Source organism: Pseudophryne corroboree, chromosome 3 (genome assembly GCF_028390025.1).
Source record: "Pseudophryne corroboree isolate aPseCor3 chromosome 3, aPseCor3.hap2, whole genome shotgun sequence".
NCBI classification, from domain to species: domain Eukaryota; kingdom Metazoa; phylum Chordata; class Amphibia; order Anura; family Myobatrachidae; genus Pseudophryne; species Pseudophryne corroboree.
The window spans coordinates 807212973-807232004 of NC_086446.1; the positions used below are offsets into that span (position 1 = coordinate 807212973).

General features: G+C 54.3%; 1 protein-coding gene across 1 annotated transcript in view; it reads right to left on the reverse strand.

Annotated features, from left to right (window-relative positions):
• The window catches only part of GRK5 (G protein-coupled receptor kinase 5), a 269390-nt gene that overhangs the window by 72743 nt on the left and 177615 nt on the right, over nt 1-19032 (reverse strand). The window contains exons 9-10 of the mRNA XM_063962703.1: nt 18835-19025; nt 18639-18676 (exon numbers count right to left, since the gene is read on the reverse strand). Of these exons, the coding sequence (XP_063818773.1) occupies nt 18639-18676; nt 18835-19025 (229 nt within the window). The remainder of the gene's footprint in view (nt 1-18638; nt 18677-18834; nt 19026-19032) is intronic.

Here is a 19032-nt window from a genome sequence, read left to right on the forward strand (position 1 = left end):
AGGTAGAACAGTGCGGTAGTGTATTATTGGTGGAGGTAGAAGAGTGTGGCAGTGTATTATTAGTGGAGGTAGAAGAGTGCGGTAGTGTATTATTGGTGGGGGTAGAAGAGTGCGGTAGTGTATTATTGGTGGAGGTAGAAGAGTGTGGCAGTGTATTATTAGTGGAGGTAGAAGAGTGCGGTAGTGTATTATTGGTAGAGGTAGAAGAGTGCAGTAGTGTATTATTGGTAGAGGTAGAAGAGTGCGGCAGTATATTATTGGACTATATTGGTGGAGGTAGAAGAGTGTGGCAGTGTATTATTGGTGGAGGTAGAAGAGTGTGGCAGTGTATTACTGGTGGAGGTACAGTAGAAGAGTGCAGCAGTGTATTATTGGTGGAGGTAGAAGAGTGCGGCAGTATATTATTGGTGGAGGTAGAAGAGTGTGGCCGTGTATTGGTGGAGGTAGAAAAGTGTGGCAGTGTATTATTGGTGTAGGTAGAAGAGTGTGGCAGTGTATTATTGGTGTAGGTAGAAGAGTGCGGCAGTGTATTATTGGTGGAGGTAGAAGAGTGTGGCAGTGTATTATTGGTGGAGGAAGAAGAGTGCAGCAGTGTGTTATTGGTGGAAGTAGAAGGTAGAAGAGTGCTGCAATGTATTATTGGTGGAAGTAGAAGAGTGCAGCAGTGTATTATAGGTGGAGGTTGAAGAGTGTGGCAGTGTATTACTGGTGGAGGTAGAAGAGTGCGGCAGTGTATTATTGGTGGAGGTAGAAGAGTGTGGCAGTGTATTATTGGTGTAGGTAGAAGAGTGCGGCAGTGTATTATTGGTGGAGGTAGAAGAGTGTGGCAGTGCATTCTTGGTGGAGGTAGAAGAGTGCGGTAGTGTATTATAGGTGAAGGTAGAAGAGTGTGGCAGTGTAATATAGGTGGAGGTAGGAGATAGTAGAGTGCAGTAGTGTATTAGTGTTGGAGGTAGGAGGTAGAAGAGTGTGGCAGTGTATTATTGGTGGAGGTAGAAGAGTGCGGCAGTGTATTACTAGTGGAGGTACAGTAGAAGAGTGCAGCAGTGTATTATTGGAGGTAGAAGAGTGCGGCAGTATATTATTGGTGGAGGTAGAAGAGTGTGGCAGTGCATTCTTGGTGGAGGTAGAAGAGTGTGGCAGTGTATTATTGGTGGAAGTAGAAGGTAGAAGAGTGCGGCAGTGTATTATTGGTGTAGGTAGACAAGTGCGGCAGTATATTATTGGTGGAGGTAGAAGAGTGTGGCCGTGTATTGGTGGAGGTAGAAGAGTGCGACAGTGTATTATTGGTGGAGGTAGAATAGTGTGGCAGTGTATTATTGGTGGAGGAAGAAGAGTGCAGCAGTGTATTATTAGTGGAGGTAGAAGAGTGCGGCAGTGTATTATTGGTGGAGGTAGAAGAGTGCGGCAGTGTATTATAGGTGGAGGTAGGAGATAGTAGAGTGCAGTAGTGTATTATTGTTGGAGGTAGGAGGTAGAAGAGTGTGGCAGTATATTATTGGTGGAGGTAGGAGGTAAAAGAGTGAGGCAGTGCATTATTAGGGGAGATAGGAGCTAGAAGAGTGCGGCAGTGTATTATTGGTGAAAGTAGGAGTGCAGCAGTGTATTATTGGTGGAGGTAGAAGAGTGTGGCAGTGTATTATTGGTGGAGGTAGGAGGAGTGCAGCAGTGTGTTGGGGTGGAGGTAGGAAAGAAAAGAGTGTGACAGTGTGTTGTTGGTGCAGGTAGGAAGTAGGACAGACAAGAGTGCGGTAGAGTGTTGTTGGTATATGTACTGTAAGAGGTAGAGCATTGTGTTGCTGTCAGTGGAGGAAGAGTGCAACAGTGTGTTTTTGGTGGAGGCAGAGTGCAACAGTGTGTATTTGATGGAGGTAGAAGAGTGTGGCAGTGTGTGTTGGTGATTTTAGAGGAGTGTGCCAGTGTGTGTTGGTGGAGGTAGAGGAGTGCAACAGTGTGTTGTTGGTGATGGTAGAGGAGTGCAGCAGTGTGTTGTTGGTGATGGTAGAGGAGTGCAGCAGTGTGTTGTTGGTGATGGTAGAGGAGTGCAGCAGTGTGTTGTTGGTGATGGTAGAGGAGTGCAGCAGTGTGTTGTTGGTGATGGTAGAGTGCAGCAGTGTGTTGTTGATGATGGTAAAGTAGTGCAGCAGTGTGTTGTTGGTGGAGGTAGAGGAGTGCGGCAGTGTGTTGTTGGTGAAGGTAGAGGAGTGTGCCAGTGAATTGTTGGAGGAGTTAGGACTGAGAGGAAGTGCAGCAGTTTGTTGTTGGTGATGGTAGAGGAGTTCGGCAGTGAATTGTCGAAGGAGGTAGGACTGAGAGGCGTGCAGCAGTGTGTTGTTGGTGATGGTAGAGGAGTGCGGCACTGTGTTGATGGTGGAGGAAGAATAGAGAAGAGTTTGGTAGTGTGTTGTTGGTGGAGGTAGGACAGAGAAGAGTGCTGCAGTGTGTTGTTGGTGGAGGTAGGACAGAGAAGAGTGTGGTAGTGTGCTTGTTGGTGGAGGTAGGGCAGAGAAGAGTGCTGCAGTGTGTTGTTGGTGGAGATAGGACATAGAAGAGTGTGGCAGTGTGTTGTTGGTGGAGGTAGGATAGAGAAGAGTTTGGTAGTGTGTTGTTCGTGGAGGTAGGACAGAGAAGAGTGCTGCAGTGTGCTGTTGGTGGAGGTAGGATAGAGAAGAGTTTGGTAGTGTGTTGTTGGTGGAGGTAGGACAGAGAAGAGTGCTGCAGTGTGTTGTTGGTGGAGGTAGAGGAGTGCGGCAGTGTGTTGTTGGTGATGGTAGAGGAGTGCGGCACTGTGTTGATGGTGGAGGAAGAATAGAGAAGAGTTTGGTAGTGTGTTGTTGGTGGAGGTAGGACAGAGAAGAGTGCTGCAGTGTGTTGTTGGTGGAGGTAGGACAGAGAAGAGTGTGGTAGTGTGCTTGTTGGTGGAGGTAGGGCAGAGAAGAGTGCTGCAGTGTGTTGTTGGTGGAGATAGGACATAGAAGAGTGTGGCAGTGTGTTGTTGGTGGAGGTAGGATAGAGAAGAGTTTGGTAGTGTGTTGTTCGTGGAGGTAGGACAGAGAAGAGTGCTGCAGTGTGCTGTTGGTGGAGGTAGGATAGAGAAGAGTTTGGTAGTGTGTTGTTGGTGGAGGTAGGACAGAGAAGAGTGCTGCAGTGTGTTGTTGGTGAAGGTAGAGGAGTGCGGCAGTGTGTTGTTGGTGATGGTAGAGGAGTGCGGCACTGTGTTGATGGTGGAGGTAGAATAGAGAAGAGTTTGGTAGTGTGTTGTTGGTGGAGGTAGGACAGAGAAGAGTGCTGCAGTGTGTTGTTGGTGGAGGTAGGACAGAGAAGAGTGCTGCAGTGTGCTGTTGGTGGAGGTAGGATAGAGAAGAGTTTGGTAGTGTGTTGTTGGAGGTAGTACAGAGAAGAGTGCTGCAGTGTGTTGTTGATGGAGGTAGAGGAGTGCGGCAGTTTGTTGTTGGTGATGGTAGAGGAGTGCAGCAGTGTGTGTTGATGGAGGAAGAGGAGTGCAGCAGTGTGTTGTTGGTGATGGTAGAGGAGTGTGGCAGTGTGTGTTGGTGGAGGTAGAGAAGTGCGGCAGTGTGTTGTTGGTGATGGTAGAGGAGTTCGCCAGTGAATTGTCGGAGGAGTTAGGACTGAGAGGCGTGCAGCAGTGTGCTGTTGGTAATAGTAGAGAAGTGCAGCAGTGTGTTGTTGGTGATGGTAGAAGAGTGCAGCAGTGTGTTGTTGGTGGAGGTAGAGGAGTGCGGCAGTGTGTTGTTGGTGATGGTAGAGGACTGCAGCAGTGTGTTGTTTGTGGCGGTAGAGGAGTGTGGCAGAGTGTTGTTGGTGGAGGTAGGACAGAGAAGAGTGTAGCAGTGTGTTTTTAGCAGAGGTAGGACAGAGAAGAGTGTGGCAGTGTGTTGTTGGTGGAGGTAGGACAGAGAAGAGTGCGGTAGTGTGTTGTTGGTGGAGGTAGGACAGAGAAGAGTGTGGCAGAGTGTTGTTGGTGGAAGTAGGACAGAGAAGAGTGTGGCAGTGTTTTTTTTAGTAGAGGTAGGACAGAGAAGAGTGCTGCAGTGTGTTGTTGGTGGAGGTAGAGGAGTGCGGCAGTGTGTTGTTGGTGATGGTAGAGGAGTGCGGCACTGTGTTGATGGTGGAGGTAGAATAGACAAGAATTTGGTAGTGTGTTATTGGTGGAAGTAGGACAGAGAAGAGTGCTGCAGTGTGTTGTTGGTGGAGGTAGGACACAGAAGAGTGCTGCAGTGTGCTGTTGGTGGAGGTAGGATAGAGAAGAGTTTGGTAGTGTGTTGTTGGTGGAGGTAGGACAGAGAAGAGTGCTGCAGTGTGTTGTTGGTGGAGGTAGAGGAGTGCGGCAGTGTGTTGTTGGTGATGGTAGAGGAGTGCGGCAGTGTGTGTTGTTGGAGGAAGAGGAGTGCAGCAGTGTGTTGTTGGTGATTGTAGAGGAGTGTGGCAGTGTGTGTTGGTGGAGGTAGAGAAGAGCGGCAGTGTGTTGGTGATGGTAGAGGAGTTCGCCAGTGAATTGTCGGAGGAGTTAGGACTGAGAGGCGTGCAGCAGTGTGTTGTTGGTGATGGTAGAGGAGTGCAGCAGTGTGTTGTTGGTGATGGTAGAGGAGTGCAGCAGTGTGTTTTTGGTGGAGGTAGGACAGAGAAGAGTGCTGCAGTGTGTTGTCGGTGGAGATAGGACATAAAAGAGTGCTGCAGTGTGCTGTTGGTGGAGGTAGGATAGAGAAGAGTTTGGTAGTGTGTTGTTGGTGGAGGTAGGACAGAGAAGAGTGCTGCAGTGTGTTGTTGGTGTAGGTAGAGGAGTGCGGCAATGTGTTGGTGATGGTAGAGGACTGCAGCAGTGTGTTGTTTGTGGCGGTAGAGGAGTGTGGCAGTGTGTTGTTGGTGGAGGTAGGACAGAGAAGAGTGCGGTAGTGTGTTGTTGGTGGAGGTAGGACAGAGAAGAGTGCGGTAGTGTGTTGTTGGTGGAGGTAGGACAGAGAAGAGTGTGGCAGAGTGTTGTTGGTGGAGGTAGGACAGAGAAGAGTGTGGCAGTGTTTTTTTAGTAGAGGTAGGACAGAGAAGAGTGCTGCAGTGTGTTTTTAGTAGAGGTAGGACAGAGAAGAGTGCGGTAGTGTGTTGTTGGTGGAGGTAGGACAGAGAAGAGTGCGGTAGTGTGTTGTTGGTGGAGGTAGGACAGAGAAGAGTGTGGCAGAGTGTTGTTGGTGAAGGTAGGACAGAGAAGAGTGTGGCAGTTTGTTTTTAGTAGAGGTAGGACAGAGAAGAGTGTGGCAGTGTGTTTTTAGTAGAGGTAGGACAGAGAAGAGTGTGGCAGTGTGTTGTTGGTGGAGGTAGGACAGAGAAGAGTGCGGTAGTGTGTTGTTGGTGGAGGTAGGACAGAGAAGAGAGCAGCAGTGTGTGTTGGTGGAGGTAGAGGTGTGCAGCAGTGTGTTGTTGGTGGAGGTAGAGGAGTGCGGCAGTGTGTTGTTGGTGGAGGTAGATGAGTGCGGCAGTGTGTTGTAGGTGGAGGTAGAGGAGTGCAGCTGTGTGTTGTTGCTGATGGTAGAGGAGTGCAGCAGTGTGTTGTTAGTGGAGGTAGAGGAGTGCGGCAGTGTGTTGTTGGTGATGGTAGATGAGTGCGGCAGTGTGTTGTAGGTGGAGGTAGAGGAGTGCAGCTGTGCGTTGATGGTGATGGTAGATGAGTGCAGCAGTGTGTTGTAGGTGGAGGTAGAGGAGTGCAGCAGTGTGTTGTTGGTGGAGGTAGAGGAGTACAGCTGTGTGTTGATGGTGATGGTAGATGATTGCGGCAGTGTGTTGTTGGTGATTGTAGAGGAGTGCAGCTGTGTGTTGTTGCTGATGGTAGAGGAGTGCAGCAGTGTGTTGTTGGTGGGGGTAGAGGAGTGCAGATGTGTGTTGATGGTGATGGTAGAGGTGTGCAGCAGTGTGTTGTTGGTGGAGGTAGAGGAGTGCGGCAGTGTGTTGTTGGTGGAGGTAGAGGAGTGCAGCTGTGTGTTGATGGTGATGGTAGATGAGTATGGCAGTGTGTTGTTGGTGGAGGTAGGACAGAGAAGAGTGTGACAGCGTGTTGGTGGAGGTAGGACAGAGAAGAGTGTGGCAGTGTGTTGTTGGGGGAGGTAGGACAGAGAAGAGAGCAGCAGTGTATGTTGGTGGAGGTAGAGGAGTGCGGCAGTTTGTGTTGGTGGAGGTAGAGAAGTGCAGCTGTGTGTTGATGGTGATGGTAGATGAGTGCAGCAGTGTGTTGTAGGTGGAGGTAGGACAGAGAAGAGTGCGGCAGTGTGTTGTTGGGGGCGGTAGGACAGAGAAGAGAGCAGCAGTGTGTGTTGGTGGAGGTAGAGGAGTGCGGCAGTTTGTGTTGGTGGAGGTAGAGGAGTGCAGCTGTGTGTTGATGGTGATGGTAGATGAGTGCGGCAGTGTGTTGTAGGTGGAGGTAGGACAGAGAAGAGTGCGGCAGTGTGTTGTTGGTGGAGGTAGGACAGAGAAGAGTGCGGCAGTGTGTTGTTGGTGGAGGTAGGACAGAGAAGAGTGTGGCAGTGTGTTGTTGGGGGAGGTAGGACAGAGAAGAGAGCAGCAGTGTGTGTTGGTGGAGATAGAGGAGTGCGGCAGTGTGTTGTAGGTGGAGGTAGGACAGAGAAGAGTGCGGCAGTGTGTTGTTGGTGGAGGTAGGACAGAGAAGAGTGCGGCAGTGTGTTGTTGGTGGAGGTAGGACAGAGAAGAGTGTGGCAGTGTGTTGTTGGGGGAGGTAGGGAAGAGAAGAGAGCAGCAGTGTGTGTTGGTGGAGGTAGAGGAGTGCGGCAGTGTGTTGTTGGTGGAGGTAGGACAGAGAAGAGTGCGGCAGTGTGTTGTTGGTGGAGGTAGGACAGAGAAGAGTGCGGCAGTGTGTTGTTGGTGGAGGTAGGACAGAGAAGAGTGCGGCAGTGTGTTGTTGGTGGAGGTAGGACAGAGAAGAGTGCGGCAGTGTGTTACTTGTTAGGAGGTAGTGTGTTGCGGAGGTATCATGTATATATCATGTTTTAGCCTGGAACACGGCACTTGTATGTAATAACGCAGAGCAGATGGTGAGACCTCAGTCTTGTAGGGTAGATACAGGTCAGATAAACCATCTCGTGTACAGATAACGCTCCTCCTGTCTATCTCTGTTGATCATCACTCCCTGGAGTTCTCCCCGTTATCCGCACAGCCTGACGTACAGTACATCTCAGCCGCAGATTAATTAGCTGCTCATGGTGGAAACATTCTTTATTTTGGCCGTGTTTACACATGGAGTGTTCTTGGGAAAGAAAGACGCCAGAATATTAGAGAATCTGGGCCCCGGCCCAGTCAGTGTCGTGAGGGTTTAACACTAGTGCAAAAATAGCAACTATTCACCCGCTCGAGAATCCCAAACTGCTGCTTGTACGTGCGAGGTTCTGCAGCAGCTGTGGTACGAGGGGTGCACACAATCTGATCACTTTAGTAGCTCACGATGTTTCGCTGATTTGTGCTGGGTTGGACTGGTCCTGTGAATGGGTCCAATTCACACCTGATCGCTGCGCTGCAAATGACACTGCCCTGAGATCGGATAACGCTGCCCAGGTGAAGTGAAAATTTGCCCCGTGCAATGTGTACGCTGTGCGAAAATTTCCCTGAGCTGCAAATCCGTGCGCATCACACTCACCATCAAATTATATTTCCACCCTGTGCAGAGTGTGCGCAGCCCAGGACTTACTCCGGCAGTGCGATACACACAGGCTGATCACGGCCGGAGCTCACGTCACACACCCGCCCTGAAAACGCTTGGGAACGCCTGGGTTTTCCCGGACACTCCCAGAAAACGGACAGACATCACCCACAAACGTCCTCTTCCTGCCAATCACCTTGCGAACAGCTGTGCGTTCTAAATTTTTGCACCATCCTGTCGCTGTATAGAGATGCGCGTGCGCATTGCGGCGCATACACATGGGCAGGGGTTCGATAAGCGCCCACCGTGTGAAAACGCGCAGCTGCGTTCCTTGTTTTCCTCAATACGAGCAGCAGCATTTAGGAACAATATAAAGTGACACGGTATAGAGAGAGGAACAGGGGAGGTACCGACTAGAACGTGAATTAGAGAGAGGGGAGACTGAGACACAATCACCCGGATCTGTATGATCCAATATAACAGCCAGAGCCGGCCTTAGGCATAGGCAAACTAAGCAAATGCCTAGGGCATTTGGTATGCTTAGGGGCACCAGCCGCTCCTGCTGAGTAAAATGATATGCGGCATGCCTATATTCTGTGTGTGACTGCGGCTGTATCTGCATACAAAATGCTACGTTGCATGTATTCCTGGAAATCACTGTAATGTAGCATTTCATATGCAGATACAGCCGCAGTCGCACACAGTATATAGGCATGCTGCATATCATTTTAATCAGCAGAAGCTGCTTGTGCATCCTAGCCACATAGTAATGCAAATAAGATGCATTTTCATAAACAAAAGGTGCCCAACGTTAGCTGAGCTGCCAGCTGACTCATGCCAGGCATCTCCTGCAGAACTAGCGGTGGTGCTAGGGGGCACCAGCCAAAATCTTGCCTAGGGCATCATATTGGTTAGGGCCGGCTCTGATAACAGCAGCAGCAACATCGTGTCACAGGGAAACTACAAACCCCACACAGCAGCAGCATGAATTAATATAAGTAATGATCAGTAGTAATTAGTGCTACGTCTCTACCTGGCTGCCCTGTCTCTTATTCTCTGACATCCCACCATCTTCCCGAGGCACTCAGCGGCCTCATATTATCCTCACTGTACATGTGCCTCCTACCTGCTCTCCCCAGCCTCCTCTCCCAGTGCACAGACTGCTCTCTCCAGCCTCCTCTCTCTGCCTCTCCAGCCTCCTCTCTAGTGCATAGACTGCTCTCTCCAGCCTCCCCTCTCTGCCTCTCCCAGTGCACAGACTGCTCTCTCCAGCCTCCCCTCTCTGCCTCTCCCAGTGCACAGACTGCTCTCTCCAGCCTCCTCTCTCTGCCTCTCCAGCCTCCTCTCTAGTGCACAGACTGCTCTCTCCAGCCTCCCCTCTCTGCCTCTCCCAGTGCACAGACTGCTCTCTCCAGCCTCCCCTCTCAGCTTCTCTCAGTGCACAGACTGCTCTTTTCAGCCTCATCTCTCGGCCTCTCCCAGTGCTCAGACTACTCTCATCAGCCTCCTCTCTCAGCCTCTCCCAATGTACAGACTACTCTCATCAGCCTCCCCTCTCAGCCTCTCCCAGTGCACAGACTACTCTCTCCTGCCTCCTCTCTTAGCCTATCCCAATGCTCAGACTGCTCTCTCCAGCCTCCTCTCTCTGCCTCTCCAGCCTCCTCTCTAGTGCACAGACTGCTCTCTCCAGCCTCCTCTCTCTGCCTCTCCCAGTGCATAGACTGCTCTCTCCAGCCTCCTCTCTCAGCCTCTCCCAGTGCACAGACTACTCTTATCAGCCTCCCCTCTCAGCCTCTCCCAGTGCACAGACTGCTCTCTCCAGCCTCCTCTCCTAGTGCACAGACTGCTCTCTCCAGCCTCCTCTCTCTGCCTCTCCCAGTGCACAGACTGCTCTCTCCAGCCTCCTCTCTCTGCCTCTCCCAGTGCACAGACTGCTCTCTCCAGCCTCCTCTCTCTGCCTCTCCCAGTGCACACACTGCTCTCTCCTGCCTCCTCTCTTAGCCTATCCCAATGCTCAGACTGCTCTCTCCAGCCTCCTCTCTCTGCCTCTCCAGCCTCCTCTCTAGTGCACAGACTGCTCTCTCCAGCCTCCTCTCTCTGCCTCTCCCAGTGCACAGACTACTCTTATCAGCCTCCCCTCTCAGCCTCTCCCAGTGCACAGACTGCTCTCTCCAGCCTCCTCTCCTAGTGCACAGACAGCTCTCTCCAGCCTCCTCTCTCTGCCTCTCCCAGTGCACAGACTGCTCTCTCCAGATTCCTAGTGCACAGACAGCTCTCTCCAGCCTCCTCTCTCTGCCTCTCCCAGTGCACAGACTGCTCTCTCCAGATTCCTAGTGCACAGACTGCTTTCTCCAGCCTCCTTTCTCTGCCTCTCCCAGTGCACAAACTGCTCTCTCCTGCCACCCCTCCCAGCCTCTCCCAGTGCACAGACTGCTCTCCCCAGCCTCCTCTCCTAGTGCACAGACTGCTCTCTCCAGCCTCCTCTCTCTGCCTCTCCAGCCTCCTCTCTATGCCTCTCCCAGTACACAGACTGCTCTCTCCAGCCTCCTCTCTCTGCCTCTCCAGCCTCCTCTCTAGTGCACAGACTGCTCTCTCCAGCCTCCCCTCTCTGCCTCTCCCAGTGATTAGACTGCTCTCTCCAGCCTCCCCTCTCTGCCTCTCCCAGTGCATAGACTGCTCTCTCCAGCCTCCCCTCTCTGCCTCTATCAGTGCACAGACTGCTCTCTCCAGCCTTCTCTCTCTGCCTCTCCCAGTACACAGACTGCTCTCTCCAGCCTCCCCTCTCTGCCTCTATCAGTGCACAGACTGCTCTCTCCAGCCTTCTCTCTCTGCCTCTCCCAGTACACAGACTGCTCTCTCCAGCCTCCCCTCTCTGCCTCTATCAGTGCACACACTGCTCTCTCCAGCCTCCTCTCTCTGCCTCTCCCAGTACACAGACTGCTCTCTCCAGCCTCCCCTCTCAGCTTCTCTCAGTGCACAGACTGCTCTTTTCAGCCTCCTCTCCCAGTGCACAGACTGCTCTCTCCAGCCTCCTCTCTCGGCCTCTCCCAGTGCTCAGACTACTCTCATCAGCCTCCTCTCTCAGCCTCTCCCAATGTACAGACTACTCTCATCAGCCTCCCCTCTCAGCCTCTCCCAGTGCACAGACTACTCTCTCCTGCCTCCTCTCTTAGCCTATCCCAATGCTCAGACTGCTCTCTCCAGCCTCCTCTCTCTGCCTCTCCAGCCTCCTCTCTAGTGCACAGACTGCTCTCTCCAGCCTCCTCTCTCTGCCTCTCCCAGTGCATAGACTGCTCTCTCCAGCCTCCTCTCTCAGCCTCTCCCAGTGCACAGACTACTCTTATCAGCCTCCCCTCTCAGCCTCTCCCAGTGCACAGACTGCTCTCTCCAGCCTCCTCTCCTAGTGCACAGACTGCTCTCTCCAGCCTCCTCTCTCTGCCTCTCCCAGTGCACAGACTGCTCTCTCCAGCCTCCTCTCTCTGCCTCTCCCAGTGCACAGACTGCTCTCTCCAGCCTCCTCTCTCTGCCTCTCCCAGTGCACACACTGCTCTCTCCTGCCTCCTCTCTTAGCCTATCCCAATGCTCAGACTGCTCTCTCCAGCCTCCTCTCTCTGCCTCTCCAGCCTCCTCTCTAGTGCACAGACTGCTCTCTCCAGCCTCCTCTCTCTGCCTCTCCCAGTGCACAGACTACTCTTATCAGCCTCCCCTCTCAGCCTCTCCCAGTGCACAGACTGCTCTCTCCAGCCTCCTCTCCTAGTGCACAGACAGCTCTCTCCAGCCTCCTCTCTCTGCCTCTCCCAGTGCACAGACTGCTCTCTCCAGATTCCTAGTGCACAGACAGCTCTCTCCAGCCTCCTCTCTCTGCCTCTCCCAGTGCACAGACTGCTCTCTCCAGATTCCTAGTGCACAGACTGCTTTCTCCAGCCTCCTTTCTCTGCCTCTCCCAGTGCACAAACTGCTCTCTCCTGCCACCCCTCCCAGCCTCTCCCAGTGCACAGACTGCTCTCCCCAGCCTCCTCTCCTAGTGCACAGACTGCTCTCTCCAGCCTCCTCTCTCTGCCTCTCCAGCCTCCTCTCTATGCCTCTCCCAGTACACAGACTGCTCTCTCCAGCCTCCTCTCTCTGCCTCTCCAGCCTCCTCTCTAGTGCACAGACTGCTCTCTCCAGCCTCCCCTCTCTGCCTCTCCCAGTGATTAGACTGCTCTCTCCAGCCTCCCCTCTCTGCCTCTCCCAGTGCATAGACTGCTCTCTCCAGCCTCCCCTCTCTGCCTCTATCAGTGCACAGACTGCTCTCTCCAGCCTTCTCTCTCTGCCTCTCCCAGTACACAGACTGCTCTCTCCAGCCTCCCCTCTCTGCCTCTATCAGTGCACAGACTGCTCTCTCCAGCCTTCTCTCTCTGCCTCTCCCAGTACACAGACTGCTCTCTCCAGCCTCCTCTCTCTGCCTCTATCAGTGCACACACTGAGCCTCCCCTCTCAGCTTCTCTCAGTGCACAGACTGCTCTTTTCAGCCTCCTCTCCCAGTGCACAGACTGCTCTCTCCAGCCTCCCCTCTCAGCCTCACCCAGTGCACAGACTGCTCTCTCCAGCCTCGTCTCTCGGCCTCTCCCAGTACACAGACTGCTCTCTCCAGCCTCCTCTCCCAGTGCACAGACTGCTCTCTCCAGATTCCTAGTGCACAGACTGCTTTTTCCAGCCTCCTTTCCCTGCCTCTCCCAGTGCACAGACTGTTCTCTCCAGCCTCCCCTCTCTGCCTCTCCCAGTGCACAGACTGTTCTCTCCAGCCTCCCCTCTCAGCCTCTCCCAGTGCACAGACTGCTCTCTCCTGCCACCCCTCCCAGCCTCTCCCAGTGCACAGACTGCTCTCCCCAGCCTCCTCTCCTAGTGCACAGCACAAACTGCTCTCTCCAGCCTCCCCTCTCTGCCTCTCCCAGTGCATAGACTGCTCTCTCCAGCCTCCTCTCTCTGCCTCTCCCAGTGAACAGACTGCTCTCTCCAGCCTCCCCTCTCTGCCTCTATCAGTGCACACACTGCTCTCTCCTGCCTTCTCTCTCTGCCTCTCCCAGTACACAGACTGCTCTCTCCAGCCTCCTCTCTCTGCCTCTATCAGTGCACACACTGAGCCTCCCCTCTCAGCCTCTCCCAGTGCACAGACTGCTCTCTCCAGCCTCCTCTCCTAGTGCACAGACTGCTCTCTCCAGCCTCGTCTCTCGGCCTCTCCCAGTACACAGACTGCTCTCTCCAACCTCCTCTCCCAGTGCACAGACTGCTCTCTCCAGATTCCTAGTGCACAGACTGCTTTTTCCAGCCTCCTTTCTCTGCCTCTCCCAGTGCACAGACTGTTCTCTCCAGCCTCCCCTCTCAGCCTCTCCCAATGTACAGACTACTCTCATCAGCCTCCCCTCTCAGCCTCTCCCAGTGCACAGACTGCTCTCTCCTGCCACCCCTCCCAGCCTCTCCCAGTGCACAGACTGCTCTCTCCTGCCACCCCTCCCAGCCTCTCCCAGTGCACAGACTGCTCTCCCCAGCCTCTTCTCAGCCTCTCCCAGTGCTCAGACTGCTCTCTCCAGCCTCCTCTCTCGGCCTCTCTCGGTGCACAGACTGTTCTCTCCAGCCTCCCCTCTCAGCCTCTCCCAGTGCACAGACTGCTCTCTCCAGCCTCTTCTCAGCCTCTCCCAGTGCTCAGACTGCTCTCTCCAGCCTCGTCTCTCGACCTCTCCCAGTACATAGACTGCTCTCTCCAGCCTCCTCTCTCTGCCTCTCCCAGTGAACAGACTGCTCTCTCCAGCCTCCTCTCTCTGCCTCTATCAGTGCACACACTGCTCTCTCCAGCCTTCTCTCTCTGCCTCTCCCAGTACACAGACTGCTCTCTCCAGCCTCCTCTCTCTGCCTCTATCAGTGCACACACTGCTCTCTCCAGCCTTCTCTCTCTGCCTCTCCCAGTGAACAGACTGCTCTCTCCAGCCTCCCCTCTCTGCCTCTATCAGTGCACACACTGCTCTCTCCAGCCTTCTCTCTCTGCCTCTCCCAGTACACAGACTGCTCTCTCCAGCCTCCTCTCTCTGCCTCTATCAGTGCACACACTGAGCCTCCCCTCTCAGCCTCTCCCAGTGCACAGACTGCTCTCCCCAGCCTCCTCTCCTAGTGCACAGACTGCTCTCTCCAGCCTCTTCTCAGCCTCTCCCAGTGCTCAGACTGCTCTCTCCAGCCTCGTCTCTCGACCTCTCCCAGTACATAGACTGCTCTCTCCAGCCTCCTCTCTCGGCCTCTCTCGGTGCACAGACTGTTCTCTCCAGCCTCCCCTCTCTCTGCCTCTCCCAGTGCACAGACTGCTCTCTCCAGCCTCCTCTCTCTGCCTCTATCAGTGCACACACTGAGCCTCCCCTCTCAGCTTCTCTCAATGCACAGACTGCTCTCTCCAACCTCCTCTCCCAGTGCACAGACTGCTCTCTCCAGATTCCTAGTGCACAGACTGCTTTTTCCAGCCTCCTTTCTCTGCCTCTCCCAGTGCACAGACTGTTCTCTCCAGCCTCCCCTCTCAGCCTCTCCCAATGTACAGACTACTCTCATCCGCCTCCCCTCTCAGCCTCTCCCAGTGCACAGACTGCTCTCTCCTGCCACCCCTCCCAGCCTCTCCCAGTGCACAGACTGCTCTCCCCAGCCTCCTCTCCTAGTGCACAGACTGCTCTCTCCAGCCTCTTCTCAGCCTCTCCCAGTGCTCAGACTGCTCTCTCCAGCCTCGTCTCTCGACCTCTCCCAGTACATAGACTGCTCTCTCCAGCCTCCTCTCTCGGCCTCTCCCAGTACACAGACTGCTCTCTCCTGCCACCCCTCCCAGCCTCTCCCAGTGCACAGACTGCTCTCCCCAGCCTCCTCTCCTAGTGCACAGACTGCTCTCTCCAGCCTCTTCTCAGCCTCTCCCAGTGCTCAGACTGCTCTCTCCAGCCTCGTCTCTCGACCTCTCCCAGTACATAGACTGCTCTCTCCAGCCTTCTCTCTCTGCCTCTCCCAGTACACAGACTGCTCTCTCCAGCCTCCTCTCTCTGCCTCTATCAGTGCACACACTGAGCCTCCCCTCTCAGCCTCTCCCAGTGCACAGACTGCTCTCTCCAGCCTCCTCTCCTAGTGCACAGACTGCTCTCTCCAGCCTCGTCTCTCGGCCTCTCCCAGTACACAGACTGCTCTCTCCAACCTCCTCTCCCAGTGCACAGACTGCTCTCTCCAGATTCCTAGTGCACAGACTGCTTTTTCCAGCCTCCTTTCTCTGCCTCTCCCAGTGCACAGACTGTTCTCTCCAGCCTCCCCTCTCAGCCTCTCCCAATGTACAGACTACTCTCATCAGCCTCCCCTCTCAGCCTCTCCCAGTGCACAGACTGCTCTCTCCTGCCACCCCTCCCAGCCTCTCCCAGTGCACAGACTGCTCTCTCCTGCCACCCCTCCCAGCCTCTCCCAGTGCACAGACTGCTCTCCCCAGCCTCTTCTCAGCCTCTCCCAGTGCTCAGACTGCTCTCTCCAGCCTCCTCTCTCGGCCTCTCTCGGTGCACAGACTGTTCTCTCCAGCCTCCCCTCTCAGCCTCTCCCAGTGCACAGACTGCTCTCTCCAGCCTCTTCTCAGCCTCTCCCAGTGCTCAGACTGCTCTCTCCAGCCTCGTCTCTCGACCTCTCCCAGTACATAGACTGCTCTCTCCAGCCTCCTCTCTCGGCCTCTCTCGGTGCACAGACTGTTCTCTCCAGCCTCCCCTCTCAGCCTCTCCCAGTGCACAGACTGGTCTCTCCTGCCACCCCTCCCAGCCTCTCCCAGTGCACAGACTGCTCTCCCCAGCCTCCTCTCCTAGTGCACAGCACAAACTGCTCTCTCCAGCCTCCCCTCTCTGCCTCTCCCAGTGCATAGACTGCTCTCTCCAGCCTCCTCTCTCTGCCTCTCCCAGTGAACAGACTGCTCTCTCCAGCCTCCTCTCTCTGCCTCTATCAGTGCACACACTGCTCTCTCCAGCCTTCTCTCTCTGCCTCTCCCAGTACACAGACTGCTCTCTCCAGCCTCCTCTCTCTGCCTCTATCAGTGCACACACTGCTCTCTCCAGCCTTCTCTCTCTGCCTCTCCCAGTGAACAGACTGCTCTCTCCAGCCTCCCCTCTCTGCCTCTATCAGTGCACACACTGCTCTCTCCAGCCTTCTCTCTCTGCCTCTCCCAGTACACAGACTGCTCTCTCCAGCCTCCTCTCTCTGCCTCTATCAGTGCACACACTGAGCCTCCCCTCTCAGCCTCTCCCAGTGCACAGACTGCTCTCTCCAGCCTCCTCTCCTAGTGCACAGACTGCTCTCTCCAGCCTCGTCTCTCGGCCTCTCCCAGTACACAGACTGCTCTCTCCAACCTCCTCTCCCAGTGCACAGACTGCTCTCTCCAGATTCCTAGTGCACAGACTGCTTTTTCCAGCCTCCTTTCTCTGCCTCTCCCAGTGCACAGACTGTTCTCTCCAGCCTCCCCTCTCAGCCTCTCCCAATGTACAGACTACTCTCATCCGCCTCCCCTCTCAGCCTCTCCCAGTGCACAGACTGCTCTCTCCTGCCACCCCTCCCAGCCTCTCCCAGTGCACAGACTGCTCTCCCCAGCCTCCTCTCCTAGTGCACAGACTGCTCTCTCCAGCCTCTTCTCAGCCTCTCCCAGTGCTCAGACTGCTCTCTCCAGCCTCGTCTCTCGACCTCTCCCAGTACATAGACTGCTCTCTCCAGCCTCCTCTCTCGGCCTCTCTCGGTGCACAGACTGTTCTCTCCAGCCTCCCCTCTCTCTGCCTCTCCCAGTGCACAGACTGCTCTCTCCAGCCTCCTCTCTCTGCCTCTATCAGTGCACACACTGAGCCTCCCCTCTCAGCTTCTCTCAATGCACAGACTGCTCTCTCCAACCTCCTCTCCCAGTGCACAGACTGCTCTCTCCAGATTCCTAGTGCACAGACTGCTTTTTCCAGCCTCCTTTCTCTGCCTCTCCCAGTGCACAGACTGTTCTCTCCAGCCTCCCCTCTCAGCCTCTCCCAATGTACAGACTACTCTCATCCGCCTCCCCTCTCAGCCTCTCCCAGTGCACAGACTGCTCTCTCCTGCCACCCCTCCCAGCCTCTCCCAGTGCACAGACTGCTCTCCCCAGCCTCCTCTCCTAGTGCACAGACTGCTCTCTCCAGCCTCTTCTCAGCCTCTCCCAGTGCTCAGACTGCTCTCTCCAGCCTCGTCTCTCGACCTCTCCCAGTACATAGACTGCTCTCTCCAGCCTCCTCTCTCGGCCTCTCTCGGTGCACAGACTGTTCTCTCCAGCCTCCCCTCTCAGCCTCTCCCAGTGCACAGACTGCTCTCTCCTGCCACCCCTCCCAGCCTCTCCCAGTGCACAGATTGCTCTCCCCAGCCTCCTCTCCTAGTGCACAGCACAAACTGCTCTCTCCAGCCTCCCCTCTCTGCCTCTCCCAGTGCATAGACTGCTCTCTCCAGCCTCCTCTCTCTGCCTCTCCCAGTGAACAGACTGCTCTCTCCAGCCTCCTCTCTCTGCCTCTATCAGTGCACACACTGCTCTCTCCAGCCTTCTCTCTCTGCCTCTCCCAGTACACAGACTGCTCTCTCCAGCCTCCCCTCTCTGCCTCTATCAGTGCACACACTGCTCTCTCCAGCCTTCTCTCTCTGCCTCTCCCAGTACACAGACTGCTCTCTCCAGCCTCCTCTCTCTGCCTCTATCAGTGCACACACTGAGCCTCCCCTCTCAGCCTCTCCCAGTGCACAGACTGCTCTCTCCAGCCTCCTCTCCTAGTGCACAGACTGCTCTCTCCAGCCTCGTCTCTCGGCCTCTCCCAGTACACAGACTGCTCTCTCCAACCTCCTCTCCCAGTGCACAGACTGCTCTCTCCAGATTCCTAGTGCACAGACTGCTTTTTCCAGCCTCCTTTCTCTGCCTCTCCCAGTGCACAGACTGTTCTCTCCAGCCTCCCCTCTCAGCCTCTCCCAATGTACAGACTACTCTCATCAGCCTCCCCTCTCAGCCTCTCCCAGTGCACAGACTGCTCTCTCCTGCCACCCCTCCCAGCCTCTCCCAGTGCACAGACTGCTCTCCCCAGCCTCCTCTCCTAGTGCACAGACTGCTCTCTCCAGCCTCTTCTCAGCCTCTCCCAGTGCTCAGACTGCTCTCTCCAGCCTCGTCTCTCGACCTCTCCCAGTACATAGACTGCTCTCTCCAGCCTCCTCTCTCGGTGCACAGACTGTTCTCTCCAGCCTCCACTCTCTCTGCCTCTCCCAGTGCACAGACTGCTCTCTCCAGGCTCCTCTCTCTGCCTCTATCAGTGCACACACTGAGCCTCCCCTCTCAGCTTCTCTCAATGCACAGACTGCTCTCTCCAGCCTCCTCTCCTAGTGCACCAACTGCTCTCTCCAGCCTCCTCTCTTGGCCTCTCCCAGTGCTCAGACTGCTCTCTCCAGCCTCGTCTCTCGACCTCTCCTAGTGCACAGACTGCTCTCTCGAGCCTCTTCTCTTAGCCTCTCCCAGTGCTCAGACTGCTCTCTCCAGCCTCGTCTATCGACCTCTCCAGTACACAGACTGCTCTCTCCAGCCTCCTCTCTCGGCCTCTCCCAGTGCACAGACTGCTCTCTCCAGCCTCCTCTCTCAGCCTCTCCCAGTCCTAGGTCCTCTCCTCTTATACCACATCTCTTCGAAAACTAATTATATCTTTCGATGTCAGTATCATCTCTATGCAGATTCTACCCAAATTTACTTATCCTATCCAGATCTCTTTCCATCGTTATTAGCCACGTTAATTAATGTCTTTCTGCCTTTTCATCTTAGTTGTCCGCTCACACCTACAATTCAATCTGTCATAATCTACGCCAATAATATTCCCATCGGCCGCTAGTAGTTGCCTTCCTAACATCTCATCTTTGGAGACAACATGGCAATATACTCTTCAAGCTCGCTGGAACTCACCATGGTAACATAAAGTCCTTGTGTACTCACCATAGTCATCTAGAAGAATATTTTCTGGCTTCAGATCTCTAAATGGAACAGAATAACAGTGAGCCACAGTACATCTAAAATTGAACAGTTCAATATGATGTAGATAAAGTGGTGAGAATTTATAATGTAGCGTATATATTACGTTGGTGTATTACAGATCAGATGTGTGATCTCTAGCAACGCATGGCCATCTCACCGGTACACAATGCTCTCTCGATGAAGGTCACCAAGGCCACACAGTATTTCGGCTGCATAAAAGGACGCCCTTTGTTCTTGGAAGCCGGGGTTCCCCATGTTGTAAATATGGAACTTCAGGTCTCCTCCATTCATTAATGTGAGTACCAGACAGAGGGCATCCTTCGTCTCGTACGCGTAGGCCAGGTTCACCTGGGAG